This window comes from Triturus cristatus, chromosome 3_1 (assembly GCF_964204655.1).
Source record: "Triturus cristatus chromosome 3_1, aTriCri1.1, whole genome shotgun sequence".
Taxonomy (NCBI): domain Eukaryota; kingdom Metazoa; phylum Chordata; class Amphibia; order Caudata; family Salamandridae; genus Triturus; species Triturus cristatus.
Window position 1 is genome coordinate 175,672,260 of NC_140583.1, and position 24,634 is coordinate 175,696,893.

Sequence of the window (24,634 nt, forward strand, 5' to 3'; positions counted from 1 at the left end):
TCTTTCACAACTTTGACATATCGGTAAGCCTACCTCTTTCCATTACCTGGTCTGATGACCTCCTATTAAAATTCATCATTCCCAACTCAGCTCGGGCTAAGACAGAGCAGAAGGTCCCCATCTACAAGGCCTACCATAAAATATCCATCCTGATGCTAGCAGACACCCTTGGTCGTTCCTCACCGGAGCCGTCTGAAAGCCCCGACTCAGATGCCCTCTTAATAGATTCATGGCTCCGAACCAACATTGATGTAGTGGTACCAGTTGTCTCCCGCTCCTCAAAGAGGTCAGCCCCACCTGCTCCACAGTTTAACGATTCCCTCAGATCTAGCAAGAGGAATTGTAGAAAAATGGAATGGCAATGGCGTAAATCCAATTCATACGAGGACAGGAAGGTGTTAAAAGCTCAATACATTCTCATGAAGGCGGCCAAGAAAAATGTCTTTTAAAGCAAGATAGAAAATGCCCAAAATAAGAGTAAGGAAATCTTTAGCACAGTTAAATCATTTACCGCCCCGAAGCTGGCATAAAGGAAGGACCATGCATGGAAGAATGGTTTAGGCAGATAGCTCAATTCTTCCACAAAAAGATTCCTGTGATCCGACAAGCTTTCACTACCATCTCAGAGGAAGAACTGACCTTCTACCATAGTGCAAATAACAAATTTCACTTCTTGGAACCCCGTCTTTACTAGCTTTCCCTGAGCTTCAGCTGGAAGAATCACCGACCCTTCTCCAAAGCATTATGTCTGGCTCTCCCACCGATCTATGTCCAGCGAATATCCTGAACCTATTAGCTCCCACCATAAACCCCACAGTAAACCAGGTCTTTAATGCTTCCCTCTCTTCTGGCAATATGCCGAAATTATGGAAACATGCAATAATTCTTCCACTGATAAAAAAGGCTAACACCAAGCTGATGGACCCTGCCTACTACAGGCCAATCCCCCTTCTTCCGGCCCTCTCTAAAGTATTAGAGAAGCATGTAAACAAGGGCCTCCAAAAACACATTGAAGATGGGAAGCAATTCACGAGTCCCAATGCGGTTTTCAGGCTAACTACAGTACGAAGTCTGCTCTGCTGGACGTGACTGAATTTATCAAGGGTAAGCTGGACCAGGGAGGCACGGCTGTTCTGATACTGCTTGATCTGTCAGCGGCCTTCGATACGCTCCCATATGAAATTGGATAGACTTGCTAACATTGGCCCTGGGGGGACCGCCCTAACATGAATGTACTCCTTCTTGAAAAATAGATCTCAGGACATCTGGCTCACTCCTTTCTCATCCCTGGTTTCGGCCATGAATGCAGGTGTCCATCAGGGCTCCATTCTTAGTCCTACCCTTTTTAGTATATATATCTATCTCCTCTTGCATTTCTGGTAGAGGAAGAGAAGCAAAAATTGTTTCCTACGCTGATGATACTCAGCTGATTTTTACATGTGAGAAACTCAGGAACCGACTTTGATGGGGCAAGAATTAGGTCTTGCCTCACAAAGGTTTTTAACTGGCTCAAGATCAATCAGCTGAAGGGCAACCCTGACAAAACTGAAGTTGTTCTCTTTGGTAAATCAGAAACACCTGACTGGAGCCCTTTGTGGCCATCGGAAAAGGAGAAAGTAAAAAACATAGGAATTGTCATAGACAAGACACTCTCCATGCGCTTTCAGATCCAAAATCTAACTGGCGCTTGCTTTGGCATACTCCGCATGTTAAAGAAATTCCTGCACTGTTACCGCTTGAGAGCAGAAAGATGTCGTGCAGGCTTTGGTGACATTAAAGCTAGACTATGTCAACAGCTTGTACCTCTGTCTTCCCAAATCACTTATCCAGCACCTACAAGTGGTACAAAACGCAGCTGCCAGCGCCATTTTGAGATCTAAACCCAGATCTAGCATGACCCCTATTCTTACGTATCTACAGTGGCTCCGCATAAAGGAACGGATTGATTTCAAAGCAATGACCATCTTCTTTAAAGCTTTCTACAGCTTAGGAGCTGGCTACCTGAATAAGCACGTAATTCACTACATAACTCCTGACCCCTAAGATCTTCTAATGCCAACTTGGACATCGTGCCTAAAATATGCTGTGCCCACATTGGAGGCAGATCCTTCGGCTTTCTTGGCGCAAAATTGTGGAATAGCCTCCCTGAGTCTCTGAGACTAACCACAGACTTACTTTCCTTCAGGAAGAACTTAAAAACCTGGCTTTTTAATAACTAATGAGTCTTCTTCGCACGTCTTCCTTCCGCTGTCACGCACCAGGACACTCTAGTCTGAGTAGCTGTGCTCTATATTAATTACACAATTTCATTTAATTTTTATATTTTGTTAAATATTTTTATAAAACGCTTGATTACGAAAAAGGCGTCTTGGCACTGGCTGAATTGGCTGGCAGAGAGGTGCCTATTCAGAAGTAAACAACCATGTCTTCAAGGCTTTCCTGAAAGCCAGAAGGTTGGGCATGGCTTTGATGTTTACAGGAAGAGCATTCAATGCTTTCCTTGCTCCCAGCACAAAGCTTCGGCATCCCCAAGCCGTGCGTTTGAATCCAGACACTACTGCCGATTTGGCAGAGGCAGATCGTAACGACCTGCCTAGAGTGCACCAAGTGGTACGTTTCTTCAGGAAATCGGGACCTACGTCTTGTAGTGTTTTATAGGCAATGCACAGTGCTTCGAAAATGACCCACTGCCTAATAGGGAGCCACTGAAGTTTCCTAATTAACTCGGAGACCGAATGATATCTCAAGACTTTTAGCAGTACACGAGCTGCCGCAATTTTCAAGGTTTGCAGTTTGTTGAGTGCATGCTGATGGTAATTGAGATAGAGCCCATTACAGTAGTCAATCTTGGACATCACCTAGGATGTGGCTGAATATTAGATGGAATAAAAGGTTAGACCCTCTTTATTATCCGGAGAGTATGGAAGGCGGCAGAGCTATCAGCATTTGATCTGAATAGGGCAATTTATCATTGATTAGGACTGCCAAAAACCTGGTTTTTCCTAACAGGTTTTGGGAGTATCCTAAACCTAGTAGCCACCATGCAAATCCCAAGCTGTTCTGGTCACCGTCTTATCCAGGCGCTCCATCTGCAGCCCATGATTAACAGTATCAAAGGCTGCCGATAAATCAAGCATGAAAAGGGCGGCTCTTCCTCCCTGGCCGAGAGACTGTCCACATCCACCGGGTTAGGAGTGGGTAAATCACAGGGAGAGACAGACAGCAGAGTGAAGAACTTGCCGACCAGCTCGCCGCCTCCCTGAGCCAGCACCCTCCGGCCAGCTCAGCGAACCTCAGCCAGGCCGCCGACAACCTCACGAAGTGGATCAGCAACTGCGCGGACGAACTCGCCCCACTGAGGACCCCGCCCAGCAGACCCGGCAGCAAGAGAGCCCCATGGTTCACCGACGAACTCAAGAGCTCCAAGAAGAACTGCCGAGCCCTCGAGAAAGCCTGGAGAAGGGAACCCACGCCGGACACCAGGACCACCCTCAAGCTCGCCACCCGGAAACACCACCAACTGATCCGCATCGCCAAGAAAACGGCTTTCAAAAACCGACTGGACAACAACGCACACAACTGCAAGGAACTCTTCAACATCGTGAAAGAGCTCTCCAACCCCAACGCCGGAAACAACGACGTCACCCCTTCGCAAGACCTCTGCAACTCCCTCGCCTCCTACTTCCACAACAAGATTGCGGACATACACTACAGCTTCAGCACTCAACCGACGCACGCCACGACCGCAGCATCGCCACCCACCACCACCCTCCGCGCCTGGACCCCGGTCAACACCGAAGAAACCGTCCACACGATGAACTCCATCCACTCCGGATCTCCGACCGACCCCTGCCCTCACCACGTCTTCAACAAAGCCGACGCGGTCATCGCACCCAACCTGCGGGACATCATCAACACCTCATTCGACACCGCCACCTTCCCCGAGAGCTGGAAGCACGCCGAACTCAGCGCTCTACTGAAGAAACCTACAGCAGACCCCACCGAACTCAAGAATTACCGCCCCATCTCTCTACTCCCGTTCCCAGCCAAAGTCATCGAGAAGACCGTCAACAAACAGCTGGCCACCTTCCTCGAGACGAATGGATCCCTCGACCCATCGCAGTCCGGATTCCGGGCCAACCACAGCACCGAGACCGCCCTCATCGCCGCCACTGACGACATCCGAACCCTGATGGACAACGGGGAAACAGCGGCCCTCATCCTCCTAGACCTCTCCGCGGCTTTCGACACGGTCTGCCACCGCACCCTAGTGCAGCGCCTCAGCAACGTCGGAATCCAGGAGAAGGCGCTGGAATGGATCGTCTCCTTTCTCGACGGAAGAACACAAAGAGTCCGCCTACCACCGTACAAGTCAGAGGCCACCAAAGTCATCTGCGGCGTCCCTCAAGGATCCTCACTGAGCCCGACTCTCTTCAACGTCTACATGAGCCCCCTCGCGGCCATCGCACGCCAACACAACCTTAACATAATCTCCTACGCCGACGACACCCAGCTGATCCTCTCCCTGACCAACGACCCCGCAGCCGCCAGAGCCAACCTGCACGAAGGGATGAGAGAGGTAGCCGAGTGGATGACGACGAGCCGCCTGAAGCTGAACACAGATAAGACGGAGGTCCTCATCCTGGGCTCCTCGCCCTCCGCCTGGGACGACTCCTGGTGGCCCCCCGCCCTGGGCACCGCACCCAAACCGACGGACCACGCACGCAACCTGGGTTTCATCTTGGACTCCTCCCTCTCCATGACCAGGCAAGTCAACGCCGTCTCCTCGTCGTGCTTCAACATCCTGCGCATGCTTCGGAAGATCTTCTGGTGGATCCCCACAGAGACCAGGAAGACCGTCACCCAGGCCCTCGTCACCAGCCGAATGGACTACGGCAACGCACTCTATGCCGGAACCACCGCCAAGATCCAGAAGAGACTCCAGCGCATCCAGAACGCCTCAGCCAGACTCATCCTCGACATCCCACGACACAGCCACATCTCCGGACACCTAAGAGACCTGCACTGGCTCCCGGTCAACAAGAGAATCACCTTCCGCCTCCTTACCCACGCACACAAAGCTCTCCACGACCAAGGCCCGAGCTACCTCAACAACCGAATCAACTTCTACGCCCCCAAACGCCACCTCCGATCCGCCAGCCACGCCCTCGCCGCCATCCCACGCATCCGCAGAGCCACTACAGGAGGAAGGTCCATCTCCTACCTGGCCGCCAAGACCTGGAACTCCCTCCCGGCCGACCTGCGCCTGACCCAAGACCACCTCTCCTTCAGGAAGAAGCTCAAGACCTGGCTGTTCGAGCAGTAGCGGCACCCCCCCCCCACCCCCCCCCCCCAAGCGCCTCGAGACCCTACGGGTAGGCAGTGCGCTCTATAAATGTCTTTGATTGATTGATTGGTTGTAAACATATTCGACTTTTGAAGGAAAGCATCCGCCAAGGTATTACAAAAAAGACTGACTAAAGTACTTGAATAAGTTAGTAGTATCAGTTGTCAGTTTTTTGACTGCGGAAAACAAGTCTTCAGTAGAATTAGCAGCAGCTTCAATCTTATTGGTAAAATCAGCAGCTTTTTCTCTTAAGATCAAGGCCTTATACTCAGACAGACATGTATCATATTTAGCCTTTCCTTTTTCATAGTAGTCTGCTCTCCATCTGTTCTCCTGTCTCCTGCAGCATTGTTTTGTGGCAATAAGGTTCTCTGAGAACCAAGGAGTAGTAATTTTATTTCTTTTTATCATGGACCTTTAACAGCTGCCAAGGAGTGAGCAACAGTCTCCATCCAGTGCGTATACTGAGTGACTGCTCTGTCAGTGTCTTCCGAAAAACAGGACAGAGAGTTTTTTAGTTGGGCGAATACATTTGATTGAATTTTATGCCACGCAGGTGAAGATGTTCAGATCAGATGAGCAATGGGTCCATGAACTGATTGTCTATTCTTTTTATCAAAGAAAACTGCACTATGGTCGGTCCAGAGTATTGGAAGAATTTTCATGTTCACAAGAGATGAGTTATTAGAGAAAATGCCATCCAAGGTATGACCTGCCCGGTGTGTGAGGACTTCCATGAATTGAGAAAGGTCAAGAGATGACATAATTTGAAGTAAAGCTGCAGTATCTGTGCCTTTATGAGCATCAATGTGAAAATTAAAATCGCCAAGGACTGTATAGTCACTAAAAAGAATGTTTGCCTCCAGGAGACTGCTAATCTCCTGGGCAATAATTGGTCTAGGACCAGTTGGATGGTAGATAATAGTCCCTTTAAAAAACTGTGTTTAGGGATATTTCTGCACTAAAGGAGACCACTTCACAGAGCTGGGATAGCAGGGCGCTGCAACAGACCGCTAAAACAGCTCTGTATATTGCCGCCATGCCGTCCCCGCTTCCCCGGTCTATCCAGTCTAAAAATTTCAAAACCCATAGGGATTGCTGCAAAAACCTCTGGGATGGAAGACGAGTCTAACCATGTTTCAGTTGTACATTTTTTAGAAAAAGTGTGAATTCAATGCTGTGTTTCACCAAAGACCTCGCGTTAATAAGAACATAAGACAGATGGTTTATTAAAGTTCTTTGGATTTAATGCAAGCAACGAGTCAAGCGTGTAAATTTATAATCTGGAGCACCCTTCTGGCCCAAAAGTGGCAAATGGACTGGCGCTGGACATGATTCGGGCACGGGCGGGCACAGACAAGCTTGCCTTAGGCATTAATTCACTGTGCCAGTGGCATGGAAACGCCATGTGTCCCTGTAAGCAGCCCGCCATAGACCAGGGGGCATGGCAAGAGACTTGGCTTGCACGCACTGCAGTGCGGCATAGCTGAACGAGAAGAATGGGCAAATTAAAATATTAAACTAGGGTCCAGCAACCCCCGACTCTAGTCACAGGCTACCCTGTGAACAGAAAGACTACAGGTAAAAGAAAGATCAAAACAAAAATCATCGTGATAAAAGTTAATAAATAAAAGGAAGTTAAGAAGGGATTAGTCCTTCCAAAATGTCACCCACATTTAGTCTGGGAGCCAGGCACTTCCGAAAATATGGCAGCCAAAGCCACCTGCAAGGAAAGAAATGGTGGTTGGTTCCTCTGTAGCAATCTTTTCTTATCTTTTATTTAAGTTTTTATACTTGCACACCACATCTTCGTTGCACCAGGGAGCCCGAATACAACAACTTATACGTTCTCTACCCTTATCATCCAGAACACTCCATTTAAGTTTCTTCGATATACTAGCATATATTGGTATATCAAGGCATTACAATGGAGAGACTTAAAGTACTACATCTGATCAATATTTTCTGGGAATGGAGTGACGGCTATTTCAACCATTTCAGATAATGAATCAGACACCTGGCTCTAGCATTTAAACACAGGAGGGCAGAACCATGCCTTATGAAGAAAAGAGACATTTATCAGTGTACTTTTTTCCGAAATACAAAAGCCTCATCTGAGAATGTAGTCAAGTGCTCTGGAGTGAGGTGAACAAATGTAAAGGGAATTATTTTGTGTCTGTAATTAAACTAAAAAGCTTTTAACCTGTCAACAACAGAATGCCCAGCAATGCATCAATTATTGTATACCCCAACTTCACTTCCCAAGGCAGGCCTAGATCCATCCTCTTGGATGTTCCTATTACTAACTAACTCATGTTACATGAAAGACATGGTTTTACCAGCAGCTCCTCTCTGAATCATTTTAGTGAATATAGTGAGTACTTGAGAAGTCCTGGGGAAATGGAAGGAGATAGCTTTCATAGCCTCCCTTAGTCTATAATACAGCAATAGGGGCGCTGAAACCATCTCACCCTTGTTTCTGTGTTCTTCCAAGTCTCTGAAGGACGTTTTGGGAAACAAGTTGCCCACCACATCGATGATCATACCTTTTAGCATCATTCAAAATGTTTCACTGAGGTAGGTGGATGGCAAATAAGGTATCAAACATCAAGCATCAAGCCTGTCTTACTGACTCCCACCAGGCACAGCCAGATATCCAATCACATCTACTTAATTTCTCATGTCAGGCGCTGAATGTCATAGAATGAAACACGCAAGGTCCTTAAAATATTGACTCTATCCACATGTGTGTTAAGAGTGTCTCCACACATGGAGGACCCCTAAAGACCCACTTGCACTCACAGTACTGCAGTTCCACTATCCCCACCCCCATCGCCCCACTTCACTAAGCTTCCCCGGCCACTACCTTGCTTCCTCTCTTAAGTGATTCATTGGAGTTGGAATACTGGGGTATTGGCCAGAATATTTCCTGAATGCTGTACCTGATGTATTCTGCATTAGCCCCTGACATTGCATTGCATTGCTTAGCTGAGCTTGTGTTCTGTACTTTATATTTTTGAATTCCAAAGTAAAAAATAAAAAAAAGTGGTGTCTGCACACTCAGCCTATATTCTGCATAGTGTGCTTGCACAACCAGATAATAAAGAAAAAAAGTTGGTACTGACAATCCACTTTTCCATTGGCTGAGTCAGAACCTCTCATTTAGGTGTGCCCCACCCCCATAGCAGTCTCAGGAGAACCTGGCAGAGCTGGCGAAAACACTCCTCAGGTGTGTGAATCAACATATTATTGAATAAGTACAAACGTCTAGGTAATATCACCATTTTATTAATCCATATACATCTCAGCATTAAGAGGGGCAGTCTTAGACGGCGTTCAAACCGTATTTTAAGGTTCCTCAAAGGTGTCCCAAAGTTTCATTACATATTTCACCCGATCACCAATCCACTTGAGGTGTATTAACCCACAAAGACACTGGTACGGTCCGAGAAAGGGAATAATATGGATTTGTCTAATTTATTTGCTGATCTGATGCTTGCACTTATTCTCTGGCCAATTTCACTGTGTACGTAATAATCTTAAAAAGCTGAAATACATGCTTTTTTGCATATATATATATATGCCCAAAATGCCAAGATACTGCTGGTTTCAATGCTCTCCTTGCATCAACAAGGTTATATAGTGGCATAGTATGGGCCAGCGTATAGCTTGCTTTCGGCAACAAGCCACTTGTGTCCACTGACCTATCTAGCTATGGGGCAAGGGATGAATGAAAGTCTCCACCCCATATCGTTGGTATGTCAGCAAATTGTGTAGATTTAAGCATTGCATCATGAAAGAATTTTGGGGTATCGATATTAGGACCATATACATTTATTTAAACCTAAGGCTGTGAGTTGAACTGACCCAACGTCACAACTAAAAGCCCCTGTGTTACGGAACCTATTTCTCCAAGGTGACATCGCTGATCTTTGTAGAAGCGCTACTACGTTACTTGAATATGTTGAATATGAGGTGAAGCACTTGTGACGTATTCTGGATGTCGCAAAAGTAGGCTGCAACACTTGCAATATGTGTCTCTTGAAGTAAAGCCACATCTACCTTATGAATAAGTAAGCATTTAGCGAGCTTTAAAGGGATTATTTATTCTCTGCATATTCCAAATAACTAATTAGCCTTAGTTTAGTACCAGTATTAGCGCATGTTCAATTTTTTCATCTAGTAACCATTGTACTACTATAAAACCTGACTGTGCCTCTGTTGCACATGCAATGTTGCCTCTTGGTGCTAAACAAACTTTACAAAAGTCTCCACTGCAAACCCCATAATCGCATCAACCACACCGCCACCCATGCCAACCCCAAACTTCAACGAGAATACCCCCTCCAAGAAATGGGAAAAAAAACATTGTAGTGAGTCTCATCATCACTGCAGTTTGATTCCATGCGATAGGGTGCCTGAGAGCTCGCAACTGCCACAGGGCGATATACATCATCCATCACTGCAATATCAGTATGTTGGCCGGCCCTCCCAATAGACTGGAATAGCCCAACACCAAAGTCATCATAGCCGCAGACAGTTTGCAAGTCAACCAACCACAATGGATAGTCATAACATTATCCATGTTACAAATTTCAATAATCGGGAAATGTACACCAGAGCAGAAGACTGTTATAAAATCACAGACCTCTCATCCACCATTACATGAAAATCAATTGATGGACATTCCAGAGCAATTGAGATGTGCCAAACCCAGTATAGATTTGCAAAGGTGGATAACATCAATAACAGTGAATTCATCTTGTCAGTGTACCTTAGCCTAAGTATGTACTTCCCTTACAAAATCTAATATATATATACATCTCACCAACATAACAGAGCTTAGTCCACTCACGGGTTCATGTCAAGCATGACTAAAACCAGAAGGTCGTGTACACCGGTCTACACCGGTCTTTAAGGTGCAGGACTGCCCGGAAGTCCATCTCATTCCCTCTTGGGACTTCAGGTATACCTCTACAAACAACACTGTTAATTTCAGTTGAATAAAAAAAATACTTTCTCATTATGCTTCACTTTAAATTTAGCAGGATACTTCTAGGAGTATCTTACTGGTCTCTTACACAGCATATTTGACCTGCAGAAGCCCTCTCCGGGCTTCTTTGCCCAGAGGCGTAAAATCCAGAAATGCAAAGTTGATCCATTGTATCTTAGATCCGGGTTTGCTCTGCTTAGTCAGAGAACTGCATCCCTGTCCCTATAATTAAGTAGGCGTGCAATGATTGGCCTTGGGCTCCTGTCTAATCTTGGTGTGCACGCTCCACAATGAAGACCGGGGAGAAAGCCTCATGCACAACCAGGGATTCCAGCATACACGATGCAGATTTTTCAATATTCAATATTGCCTCAGATTCTGTTAAATAGACAATACAGAGGTTAATCCTGTATAATTGCCCTCCTATGCCCTAATTCTTTGGTTTAATTTTATTTTTTTTGTATTAGTGTGACTAAAGTACCGCTGATTTATAGGTGCAATCTTCGCCATATGATATCCTCGCCTCGGAGTGGTTCATGTCTTGTTTGTCAAGGCATTCCTTGAAGTCATTCATTCTCATTGCACAGTCATCTATCTTCCCATTAATGAACTGCAGGATTTCCTTCATTTGCTTAGATTGTGTCTGCTCCAACTTGCCTATTTTCTCTGACATCTGGCCCGCCGATGGCAAACAGACCAGTACTATTGCTCAGATTCGGGCACCCAACTACATTACCTCCTCGTCTGACCTCCCCATCACAGTTCTTATATCAATGAACGTCAGCTCCTCCCCACAGTTTTAATCAAGCAAACTAAAAAACACACATACAGCTCCCATTCCATCTCTCTAGGCCACACCCACATCCCGTGGGATACAAAAATACTGACTCAATACGCAGAAATCTTGTAATCCAAAGCAAATGAAGCCGAAAAAGGGAGGGATGGCAACCTGAACTGTGATGGGAAGGTCGTAGACTCAGAGTAATGAAACTTACCGGTAAGTAACTGGGCATTACATAGCACAGAAGGTCTAAACCAGCAGTCAAAATGTTGCAACTGTCCACCCAGGGATACCTACGTGTGACCTGACGCTGTGTGGCACTAATTAGTCAATCCTTTGCATGCCTGGCATGCCAAAGTGTTCATTAGGGCATCTACTCCTGGGTGATGACAAACCAGAGGCTGCAGCCAGTCAAAACCACTCTGCTGCACTATGGTGGTTCCTCCTCCAACATCCATTACAAATTGGCCTAAGGGGGGTAGCTGTAGGCGCTTTCCTAATAGTGGCTGCACTATCTGTGCCTCGTTGTCCTCTGCACCATTCCCTTTTTCTGCAGCATGTGTGTATAGAATGTGCGCGCAGCAACGTCCTCACCCTCAGTTGAGACAGTCAATCTTAAGCACAACCTATCCAGCCCCACCTGCCTGATGACGGCAAAAGGCCCAACACATTGTGGGTCCTCTAAAAGCTACCCTGCTGGACCACCACTCAGTGCTCTATGTGGCTTCCCCTACTGTACTGCATCGGGGCAGGCTGGCAGGGGCTAAATGCACTCACCACTTCTGAGACTTCAGGGTGCCTCCTGTCCCACAGGAACTCAGGGGGTAGCCCTCAACAAAGTCTCCACAGGTCTGCCTTGGGATTTGCCAGTTTCAGAGCTGCATTTAGGCCCAGACAGTGGTTTTGCTGTTGCGGTAAGTCAGGTGCCGACCCGCCTTCTTGGTGCTTGAGTACCACGCCTGTCTCCGCTGCAAGCCCCAGGAGACACTCCCACAAGAGCTCCCCTCTCCAGTCCCAGTCAGCAGGAAAATGGCACCTCAACGTTACCCTGGAGCAGAACCGATCCTAGGCAGGCATCATTTATCAAAAAGCCTCTAGAACACAGGCAAAGGGGTGAAAACAGCAAGATTTGACTTTGTGCTGGTGTTGGGCTTGCTCATGCAGTCATCTCCCTGTGTGGCTTTCTGGCGCTCCCCATCTGTCCTTATTTAAAAAAGCTGACACTGGCAGTTAACCCTCAGATCCGTATTAACAGAAGCTTACAGTGAGTGAGACTCAATTAGTGAGATTCAATCAAACCTTAGGCCCAAATATCGAAAGTCCAAAATCCAACCACATGGGGGATTCATTCATACCCTTCAAACAAATATTCAAGCACTGAAACAAGTGTGGAATTGATTGACAATTTGTGGTGGAGTCAGAGCAGCTGCAGCAGTCATTGTGTGTAAAGAGGAGGTCCTGGGTTCCAATGCAACACCAATGCCATGTAATCAAAAATGTTGTGTTACCAAAATGTTATTTTTTGTTTGTTAGATATTTAATATACCATGCGCCTAAATTCAAGAAGCAGTGCAACGCTTTAAACATAACAGGCAGCTAGGGCACATGGCAGGTTTTATATAGACAGATAAATTGCTTTAATCATTCTGAAATGCTTGTCTCATGATATTTCTTTCATAGTATTTTTTAAACAAGTAATTATTCTATCCTCAATTAACAGGTTTGCAGGACGTCCAGGAAAATATAACAAACTCTTTGAAAAATGGAGGCTTGAAGAGGTAAGCGAATTAGGAAATTATGGCACCATGCATTTGAGCTTTGCTCTGATAAGGAACAACGTTTTTTCAAAGATGTTCTGGAATATCAAGAAAATCTCACACAAACCTGTTCTTATATACATTGGCAGCTGGCATGGCTCGTGGGTGGGGGGCGGGTGCAGATGGTCGCAGGTGGATTACCTGGTAGGGGGGGGCGGGGAGGGATCACGATTGCTGGAGGGAGGGGGAAAAAAAACGTACCTTTCTGCCGGGTCCTAGCACCTCTGCTCGTGCTCTGACTTCGGGAACAGGAAGCAGGCAGCCAGGCTCCCTCCCCCAAGCTAATCATAATGCAGCAATGCATCAATGTGATTGGTGTGAGTGCCGTGACACGGCACTCAACCAGGGGCTGGAGGGGTGGGCATGTTCTCCATGCAGACTGTAATGCAGCCTGCATGGAGAACAGAGAGTGTGAACATGACTGGTTTGGGCAGCCCGAGAGGACCAACCAAACAGTTATTGCGCCCTTAGGAGTGGACAAACCACTCCTCCCCTCCCCTGCTCCAAGGGCAGAGCAGCCCGCCCGCCCGCAAATCAGCGCAAACATAAAATGATAATAACTGACAGTTATTATCATTTTATGTTTTTGTTTATCGCACTGCTTGAAAGCAGTGGGGCGATGCTCCTCCGCCATAGTAGAGGAGCCACCACTGCCTATATACAAATAAATGTGATAAATATCGTAAACTCTTTAATAAAAAAAATATATATTCCATACTACTTGTTAAAATTGTAACTAAGCATAGAGAGGAAATTAGTGAAATTTGAGTCTTAGAACGATACTTCATCTTTCTCTGTGTAACAGTTGTAGAAACATATTTCAGTACTGTGGTGCCATTTCTCCAAGTGACACTTTTTTAGAACTAGGAACTGATATAAAGTTTGCTAGATGGTTACCCTGTCACAAACGAGTTACAAGTGCCATACAACTTACACAGGTTCGAAGTCTTGATAACACAGTACTACAGCATGTCTTCCTACATTCCAAGTTGTAACAATCAGAACGTTGTTGTTTTCCCTAACAAAGTTTGCCAGAGTTGCCACGGTGAAATTACTTTGAAAAAAATGGATGTGTCAGTGTGAAATGTGTACACTACTTGTAAGTAGCGGTGGGCGTAACACGTGTAATTTACTGTGGCATAGTTACGCAAAATTCCAGCAATATTATCTGGAATTACGTGAGCAGCATAACCCAGCAGATGGCGTTATTTTCCAAAATGGACCGGAGGAAGTTTTTTGCGCAGCAAAATACAGCTAAAAAGGACCAGTCTGGCCTATAAAACAATTAGGCAGTAATCAATGGGCTGGTCTGATAGATCAGTGTTTGGGATAGTTTCCTAGCAGTTTAGTGTGTGGGACTACACTATCTGTGCCTCATTGTCCTCCACACCACTCCCCCTGTTTTATAGCTGGTGGGCTGGTTTCCACCCCCCCAGATTTTACCACAAATATTGCAGTAAACACAAATTAATACAGTCTTCTATACCTTGCAAAATACCTATAAAGAGGGCCTAGCTATCTGGTACACTAATGGGGGACTCTTTCTTTTTTTGTGGCCAGACCGATTTCTTTCTGTCCTATTACAACCCTGGAGCTAAATGCAACAGAACAGGAACAGCAGTGGCCAGCAGTGGCGGCTCCTCCGCTATGGCAGAGGAGCGTCACCCCACTGCTTTCAAGCAATGCGAGAAGAAGAAACATACCATGATAATAACTTTCAGTTATTATCATGGTATGTTTCCTTTGCAGGCGGGAGGGTGGGCAGGGCTTCTCTGCACACAGAGCAGGGCAGGGGCAGACTGGTTTGCTCACTTAAGTGCAAAATGATTGTTTGGTCGGCACTTTTGGCCCGCCCTAAGTAGTCATGCACACTTCCCTGTTCTACATGTAGGCTGCATTATAGCCTGAATGGAGAACATGCCCACCCCTACAGCCTCTGGCTGAGCGCCGCGCAGACCCATCACAATGCTCCGCTGGGGCAATGTAATTGGCTTAGGGGTGGGACCCTGGCTTCCTGATTCTTGTTCCTGGAAGCAGACTCAGGAGAGCAGGAGCACAGAAGACGCAGGACCCGACCTCAAGGTGAGTTTAAAAAAATAATATTTCTAAGACCTGCTCCGTCCACCGTGAGACAACCCCCACGACCCCACCGTGAGACAACCCCCACGACCCCACCGTGACACTCCCATGACCCCTGCGGCCCCCGCATCCTTCCCCAAACCCGCAAGCCATGTTAGCCGCCCCTGGTGGCCAGTAGCTGCTTGCGTTCACTAAGTTTGTTGTTCCTGTGCTCCTGCAGTAGGATTGTAGTGCCAAATTACTCATAATTATGAGAACAGGGGCATTCATGGAATTTCCTGTAATATCTCCTCAAAAGACTAACCTAAAATCACTCCATTTACTCCGGCATAGTTAAAAGTTCGCTAAGGCCTACTTGTAATGCTGATTATGGAGCAAATCCTGCATGCAATCAAGTCGGCATTACTGGCCTAATCAGATTCACAACCTTAAAGAGTTTTTCTCACAGTGCAGAAATGGGTGTGGCTAAAAAACTCCAAAATCTTTGACTTTTTTGGACTTTCAACTCAGTTTAACTTCTTTGACAGAAGACTTGCAGCAAGTGCTCTTATTTGGACTGTCCAGCGCATTCCATCCAACATGATTCCCTTGCATGTGCCCTGTGCGCAAGAAGATTGTTGATACAATTGTTGATACTGAAATATGCTTCAGTTTTACCATCAATAGGAATCTCAACATCCAGAACCACATTTTTGCCCTAGCTATTGCGATACAGAAAATATCGTGATTAAGAAACATCGTTGTCAAAAATATCTTTTTCAGGTAAGTAATATAGTTATAAAGCATATCATTGTTGTAAATATTGTTCTCAATAATATAGGGCTCGATTATGATATTGGGTGGTCAGACGCCGTCCGCTGTGACGGGGGATCAGGAGACTACCCAACAAGCTGTCGGTAGTCCAACTGCCCAATTATGATATGACCGTCGTGGTGGTGGCTGATAAGTACTCTTTTACACTGTGGATTGTGCTGTGGCCCAGGAAAAGGGATGCAACATAAGCTGCCTTGTTACGAAGCACTTAGTGCATATTCCATGCATCGTGTGCATTCACCATGTACGCATGGCACACGGTGCAGGAATGTGATTGGGGGCACTACATATGCTTCCACAGCCACTTTGCAGTGGCCCATGAGGGACTGGGGCCCCCAAAGTCCCTTTCCGATAGCATTTTCATGGCAGTCTGACCAACATGAAAAGGCTGTCGGAAAAGGGACACCTTATTCCCGATGGCGGTGCCTACCTTGGCACCACCACTATTCAAGGGATATAATTCGGAATGCCGCCTCAACAGGATTGCAGATCCTATCAGAGCCGGCGGCCTTCTCCCCAGAATGGTTTTGGTCCAGCCGCCTGCATCATAATGCAGAGGTCAGACTGAAGGGCTGTCTGTATGTGGGACCTCCACCAACTGCCTTTTGGTGGCGCTCCCTCTGACATCATAATGAGGCCTATAGTTGTAAAGAATATCGTTTTTTGATTTATTTATTGTGTTTTAGTTTCTGTATTAATTTTATGTGTTAGTATTGTTAATTATATCTCAAATATACTTTGTAATTTTATGTGATTTAGAATTTTTTATTTAATTGTTAATTGTAATGTATAATGTTGTAGCAGGTTGTTGGGATTGTAGGGTGGTTGGTAGTGTGGGAAGTTAATTGAGTAATAATTAAGTAAGTGTGATTGATATTCATTATGTATAGTATGTAATATTGATTTGTTATACTTAGATTTTAGGTGCTGGTTGCTACATTTATTGGGGTATTGAGTGAGAAGTAAATTTAGTAATTGATTAACAATTAAGTTATAGTTATGGTTAATTATGTAATTGATTATTACTTGTGTAAATTATGTAATAATCAAATATTGTTGTCATATTTTAGGTGCGATTTGCTAGATCTGTAGGAGTAAATGATGGGAATTTATTTAAATAATAATAAAAAACATATTAATGTATAATGCATATTTAATGGATTAATAATTATGTAAATTGCTTCACTGTTATATATTTTAGTTATATTTTAGGTGCGATTTGCTAGATCTGTAGGAGTAAATGATGGGAATTTATTTAAATAATAATAAAAAACATATTAATGTATAATGCATATTTAATGGATTAATAATTATGTAAATTGCTTCACTGTTATATATTTTAGTTATATTTTAGGTGTGGCTGCTGGATGTGTAAGGTTTTAAGGTAGAAAGTTAATTAACTATTGATTGTTAAATAATTATGTAATTGATTATCAATTATGTAAATTGTTATTCTTCAGACTCTAATACATTTCCTAACATTGGTTGAATATATATTTTTTTTTTTTTTTATTTTTTTTTTTTTATAGTATTTGTTTATATTTTTTAAATGTTTATAAAAATCTTTTGTAAATGTGTTGTTTTATTTTTTTGATTTGTTATTTTCTGAATTAAATAGTTAATATGTTTTCTGTTTCATGTAATATAAATATATAATGTATTTTTAATAGTAGTAAATGTAAAGAATTATAATAAGAAATTAATATAATATAAAATATATATATTTTTTAAATCTGTTAAGAAACTATGACTCGTTGCCTTAAATTACTTAATGGAATGAGTTATGGTTTCTACTATAAGTATAACTTTGACTACTGAATTTCTCTGGTTCTGTACGCGCAAAAAGTCTGCATAACTATAACAACCCTGTAACCTTTGGTTTTATCAGTGAATTTCAATGGGTTTTTTTCTGCTGGGGCCAAGGTTCGGTATGGATCTGCCGATAGTAAATTGTGGCGATTAAAAACCACTAAAACACAATTTTAGGGTCATAAGGGTCATTCCGGGACCCCTCTATGCATCCTCTGGGGTCAGGATACCTCAAAGTTCCACACTCCAAATAACAGGGACCCGACAATATTAGTGAGATTAATTTAATTAACATATCAATGAGCTATATTAAATATTTAAGCTTTACTACTTTTAACTATATATATAAGGAAACAATATTTGTGTATGTTTTTCAATGATATTAGTGTGAATTTGTTTTTTTTATATGTTTGTACACTTATTATAAGGATAGGAAATTGACATTTTTGTAAACCTTATTTTTGACACAATAGTTCTGTTACGCACTATTGTTAATTTCAATATTATGTCGGTGATCCCTAGGACTACGGTTCCTGTGCTTTCCCTTTAAACATGGTCAAATGTACTTATCCCTAGTTGACTTGCCTACAAGTCCCTTCTATATTGTGTAGAAAATGCACTCAGTGTCAGTAAGTTAAATGATAAATGTAGACTGCTGCACCTATTGTGCCTTTCACAGGTTGAGCTCGTAAAACATGGCTTCTGGCCTCCCATGTGTTGCCTAACGGCGGCAGCCTAAAAGCCTGTTGACAAACCTGTCTAAATAACAGGGGATGTTTCTCCATTAGGGCTATGGGTTGCGCCCCTCTGAAATTCTTACACATGTACATAAAAACATATTAAATTGATCGATTTATTTAGAGATCCGATCATATCTCTAAATAAATCGATGTATTTAAGTCTGGGCGGGCTGTCTGTTTCAGCCTGCCTGCCCACCTCGTTCTTGAGCCAGAGACAGAAGCCAGGCAGTAAATCAACTGTCGGGACACTGACGCAGGGCTTTTGTTGAAAAGACCTCCATTGCCATTGTGGTCTAGGGTTGTATGCACTCTGTAAGCCAGTAACGCAATTAGCGTCAAGGTTTTGGGCGTTGGAGGCTTCATCCCAGTGTTATTTCAGACATCCATCATTCCCAGGCATAAGATCTCACCCTTTCATCATAAGTGAGAGTGGATGCAAGTACGTCTGATCTTGCGTCTTTTACTCTGGAATGGTAAGTGTCTGAGTGCTAATGGTGCATTATGTATATTGTGCTGAGACCCCTCATCACACTTACCTCCCCCACTGTGACACCCCAGGCCCTAGCTGCAGATTGCTCTCTCCGTGAGAAGTGGAGCTGCAACATTTGTTCCCCTGAAAAATGGATCAAAATAACAAGCAGTGTTCTTGTTACCTTGCAAAGTTGATCCAAATATCCGAGTCAAGCAAGGCAAGGAATATATGCTTACAGTGGACAGTTCTCTGGTGTATGACGTTAAAACTGGCTGTGACTTCATGCCCCTAAGTTAACACTGATACCAAAAACATGGATTTACTTTCGAACAATGAATGTTAAAAATGTTAAGGGAATGCATTTCAGTGACTAAGTGCATCTCTTATTTCACATACTTTCGCTTAATCTTGCATTCCCCAAGAGTAAGTTATTTTTATAATTTTGTTGTTTATCTGTATTTTTTTCTGTGCATTCTTTGAGACTTGAGCCATGCAAGGTGCTTATGAGGGGCTTTGAGTGCACAGGCGCTAAGGCTGAAGCCAAACAAAGTGCCTGCCAGTGGGGTGGCCTCTCTGCAGAGCACACAGAACAATGTGTATCTATTCCATTTGCAACTGAAATTCCGTGTATATGTGTGTGAAGGGGGTATACAGATGTCAGAATATTTACAAGGCAAAATTACAAGAAATTAAAGTGTGTACATTTGAAGGAGTGCAGTGCATCCAGTAGGATGAGGGCCGCTGTTTCTCCGTTGTCTAGCAGGGTCCTGATGTCATCGGTGGCGGTGATGAGGCCGGTTTCGGTGCTGTGGTTGCTGCGGAACCTGGACTGGGACGGGTCCAGGATGTTGTTCTACTCGAGGTAGCGGGTCAGTTGTTTGTTGACGGTTTTCTCAATGACCTTCGCCGGCAACGGGAGCAGGGAGATGGTTCGGAAGTTCATGAGGTCCATGGGGTCCGCCTTGAGTTTCTTAAGTAAGGCGTTGATCTCGGCGTGCTTCCAGCTTTCCGGGAAGGTTGCTGTCTTGTAGGAGATGTTGATTACTTTCCGGAGATAGGTTGTGATGGCTGTGCTGGCTTTGTTGAAGATGTGGTGTGGGCAAGGGTCTAGCGGTGATCCGGAGTGGATGGTGTTCATGATTTTGCTGGTGTCCTCGTCGTTGATGTTGGTCCAGGAGAGCAGGCGGTTGGTGCGGGTGGTGGTCATGGGGGCAGAAGTCTCAGTGGTTGTCGGGCGGTCGTGACGTTGAAGCTGTCGTGGATGTCGGCGAGCTTGCGGTGGAAGAAGGTGGCCAACGATTTGCACAGGTCTTGCAAAGGTGGAATGTCGTTGGTGTTGGTGTTGGAGCTGGGGTTGGAGAGTTCCTTCACAATGTTGAAGAGCTCTTTGCTGTTGTGTGCGTTGTTATCTAGGCGGTCTTTGAATGGGACCCTTTCGGCGGATCTGTTGAGGCGATGGTGTTTGCAGGTGGCGTTCTTGTGGGCTGCGTAGCTGTCCGGTGTTCATTCGCGGAGCCAGTTCTTCTCCAGTTTTCGGCATGTTCGTTTGGAATAATAAAAAAAGATGAATTGAAACATTTCCAATTATTTATAACAAATCATTGTTTTTACTCATCTTTCATAAACAACTCATACCCATTGACAAAGCCAATCATACTGACAGGCTTTAGGTGCATGTCAGTTCTTCTGACATTTATCTGGATACAATTACATCTCAGAGAGAAACCAAAATACCGGTCAGGTAGCCCACTATGGGAATCACAGAAATGTATTTGACTTGTTCCTTTATAGAGACACCCCACTTTTTTCATCCCACTTAAAGACCTGTCTGCACATATTTCTATATGACTGGTTGCAGCCAGCAGCTGGGGGTGCTTCTCGAAGTCTGGTTAGAGTATATTTTTCCAAAGTTAATGCTGCATGCAGTGCAAGACACTGGAGAAGCATACATTTTAAATGGCTAAAGTTGTCACGCTGTACAATTTACACATTACAGTAACTGTTGAGCATATTAATGCAGGAAACTATAGGCAGTTTTTAATCTGTTTAATATTTCAAGACTATACGTTACTACTGCTATATAAGCCTTGCTTTACCGCTACATTCATTTGCTATAAAACGCACCATTTGCCAATCTTTTTGTCATTTCTTTCTTGGAAAAGGGACTCACCCTGGACACCAGGTTGGTCCATGGAACTTGTTCACATCGCTCGCTATATAAAAGTCATGCCCAACGTTTATGCCTTACCACTTTCAGATTTCTGACAGATGAGAAACCATGCTTGCAGATATTAATAAGTCATCCCTAAGTCGAAAGTTAAAAGTGTAACATTTGCTAAATTACATTTGGCATGTTCCTTTAGAGACTAGTCCCTACATGCTGCTTATACTGGTAGGGCTGTACCCTTCCCGGGCCTGATGGACCCCCGTCCTGGGACCTTGGCGGTGCAGCAGGTCGGAGGACGGGGCCCAGGGAGGGAGGACCCGCCCTGTGGCCTGGCAGGCCTCTGGGCCCGGTCAGAGCTCCTGGACCCTTGCATGCATGTAAAGCCACCCCCAGCCACCAGGGACCCAATTCTGAGTGCCTGGACATGCAGCGGACTGTAGGATGGGGCCTAGGATACTGGAGCCCCCACCCTAGGGCAGAGCTTCTGCTCCTGGCTAAGCAGGGGAAGCCTTCTTGAGCACTATGGACCCCCCCATCTCGAGACCCTGGTGGTGTGGCAGGCCGAAGGACGGAGTGCAGGGTGGGAGGGCCTGCCCGGGGGCCGTCGGGCCCATTCAGGGCTTCTGGACCCAGGCGTGCAGTGAAGGCCTCAGTCACCTGGGTGCTTGGAGCCCCAGCTGGGCCTCGGGCACAGGGATGCAAGAGGGAACGTGCAGGCAAAGCGGCGGACCAAATGGACCAGGGCAAAGGCCTAGGCACCAAGACCCAGTCACCAGGACCAGACCCTGTCCCCAGTAGCCATGACTCTGGACCCAGTACCCAGGCCCCTGGAGTCAGGCCCCAAGCTCAGGGACTCAAGACCTAGGACCAATGACCCAGGCACCAGGACTCAGTTCCCAGTCACCGGGCCCTAGGAGCCATGACCCAGGTTCGAAACCCCAGGACCTGGGCCTCGAAACGCAGGACCCATGACCCAGGTGCCAAGCCCCAGGACCCAGTCCCCATGACCGAGACACCAGGACCCAGGGCCAAGGCTCCAGGCCCAATTAAGCCTGTACCCAGACCCCACGACCAAATTCCCAGGACCCAGACCACACAACCCTAGACCCAGGCACCAGGACCCAGTACCTGGACCCAGGCCCTGCAACCCAGGCCCTACAACCCAGGCCCTGTGACCCAGTACTCAAGACACAGGCACCTGGATACAGGCAGACCCCCCAGGATATAGCGGCATGGATTAGCAAATTTAGCGTCACAAATATGGAAATTTAGCGGCACAGATATGGAAATTTAGCGGCATTTTTGCAGCACTTTATTTTACTCATAATCATTCATTGTCAGCCTTAAATCAATGGAATCTGTTTTAGCAGAGTATTCCGCTTTGAAATAGGCAACCTGGGATAATGAACAGAGGAAGCAGCCCACAGGTGAAGGCTGTTATCCCTTGGAAATGCAATCCTCCATTTGCTTTACTATAGGTTCTGAGAATCCCATCAAAGATGGCCTGGTAGCATCCCATAGGAAATGGCATTCCAGAATCTACCTTAGTGAAATTAAATATTTACCTAAGATCACACAATTTCAGCATGGAAGCCACTATTTTATCCAGATATTCTGGTTTCACTCTGAAGTGCGGAGAGAGGCCCCCGGGCAGTGAGAGTCAGTGCCCCCTTTGTGGTGGGGCCGTTGGCCCTGTTGTGTCATGAGAGGACCCCGGGCAGTGACAGTCAGTACAACTGTTTTAAAAGATCTGAACATGTGAGAATGTCACAAGGGAGGGTTTGATGAAGAGGAATGAAAAAACCCACCAGATTAATTGCATCACCTTACTGGCTCGGAGCAGGCACTCCAGACAGCGCAGTAGCCTGGGAAGTGTGGGAGGTGGCGGGTCGAGGAACCCGTCTCCCCCACATTCAGGGTGCCATGTTACAGCCAGCTCGGAAAGCCTATGCAAGGCAGCCCAGGCCAGGGCCTTTGTTGAACCCTTTAACTCTGTTCCCATGATGCCCCTCGGCGTCCCTTCTCTTGTCTCGTGGGTTGTGTCTGCTCTTGGGGGTGAGTGAAGTGGCAGTTGTGAGGGCCTGTGACCGGCTGGGAGCAGCCAATGCAGCCCTCGTAGAATTTACAAAATACTGTGAACCGTGAACAACTGCGCGTGCCCCAATTCCATATGAAAAAGCATCCTCAGGGCGGGCATCTGCTAAGAAATGTCCTGGTGTTTATCCTATGCCTACAACAGTAGTGTCAGGGCAGTGGGCATGTGTGCTGACTGCCCCCTTCTTCCCGGGGCATCAAGGAAACGGTGAAACATGGCATTCTGAAGGTGTATCTTCAGATGGCACTGCCCTGGTATCTGCCAATGCCTACAACAGTAGTGGCAGGGCAGAGGGCATGATCCCCTTCTAACATGTCAAACAGCAATCCAGCTGTGCACACAGCGCTCAGCAGAAGGCAGACCTTGCTTGGGCCATGCTGCTTTCAAACAGTTGCCTGTAGTGAACAAGTTCGGAAAATGGAATGCATCTGAGAGACCCTATCTCCGGAAATGGTAAGCTTATTGATTGCTTGAATTATTCTGTCTTTTTTTTAAATGTTGATGGTATATTTGTTGTGTTTCATGCCTGCGTGGATTAGATTCAGGATGCTATTTTTATATTTTTAAACAACTTTTCAAGTTACAACAGTGACTCCATTTAAAATGGATGATCATTGTCATGTAACAACCTTTTCCCTGCAATTTCACGGGCACTTTTGTGAAAATCGCAGAATTTTTACAAAAGTGCCGATTTCGCGGGTACTTTTGTAAAAATCGCGGCATTTTTACAAAAGTGCCGATTTCGCTTCAAACCGCGAAATCGCGAAATCCTGGAGGGTCTGTACAGGGCCCAGGACCTGATCCAGGAACCAGGCCCCTGGACCCAGGCACCAGGATTTATAAGCCTGGCCCCAGTCCCCAGGACCCAGGCCTCTGGACTCAAGACCCCTGACCCAGTGCCCAGGACCTCCATCTCGGGTCCTTGGCTCCTGGACCCAGCCACACAGGGGAAGCCTCGCTGGGCCAGGACAATTGGTAACAGCACTAGTTTTACCATTTTTGTTCCCTTAGATTTTGGAGTCTAGCGCAGCCAGCACCTAGGGAAACCTAGCCAACCTAGGACTTTCCAGGGTGGGCTGACTTCTGTTGCTCTCACCACATTTTATTATTCAGAATCCCTCAAAGTTTGACCATAAAAACACATTTTCCTCACATTTCTGTGATGGAAACTTATGGAATCTACAGGGAGCCACAAACAGCCTTCCAGCCAGCATTTCCCCAAGTCTCCCGATACAAATGGTACCTCAGTTGTGTGGGTAGACCTAGTGCCTGTGACAGGAAACCGCCCAAAACCCAACATGACACAGTGCATTTTTCCACCAAAAACTGAGCATTTCTTTTTCAATGAGCCGATCAGCTAATTTCACTTTCATTGTAATGACTTCAGCGCACCATGGGCGCCAATCTTCATTACATTAAAAAAATAAAATATATGCCTCGGGCGGCAGAGGAAGCTCTTTCCCTGCTCCTGAGGCTGAATAAAAAAAAATCCCTCTGCTGTTTCCTAGACGTGTGCAGAGG

The 24,634-nt window shown here is 45.6% G+C and overlaps 1 protein-coding gene across 1 annotated transcript in view; it reads left to right on the plus strand.

Moving 5' to 3' along the window:
• ANO3 (anoctamin 3) overlaps positions 1 to 24,634 on the plus strand; it is a 1,942,403-nt gene that overhangs the window by 1,741,119 nt on the left and 176,650 nt on the right. The window contains exon 20 of the mRNA XM_085643623.1: positions 12,842 to 12,899. Within this exon, the coding sequence (XP_085499749.1) occupies positions 12,842 to 12,899 (58 nt within the window). The remainder of the gene's footprint in view (positions 1 to 12,841; positions 12,900 to 24,634) is intronic.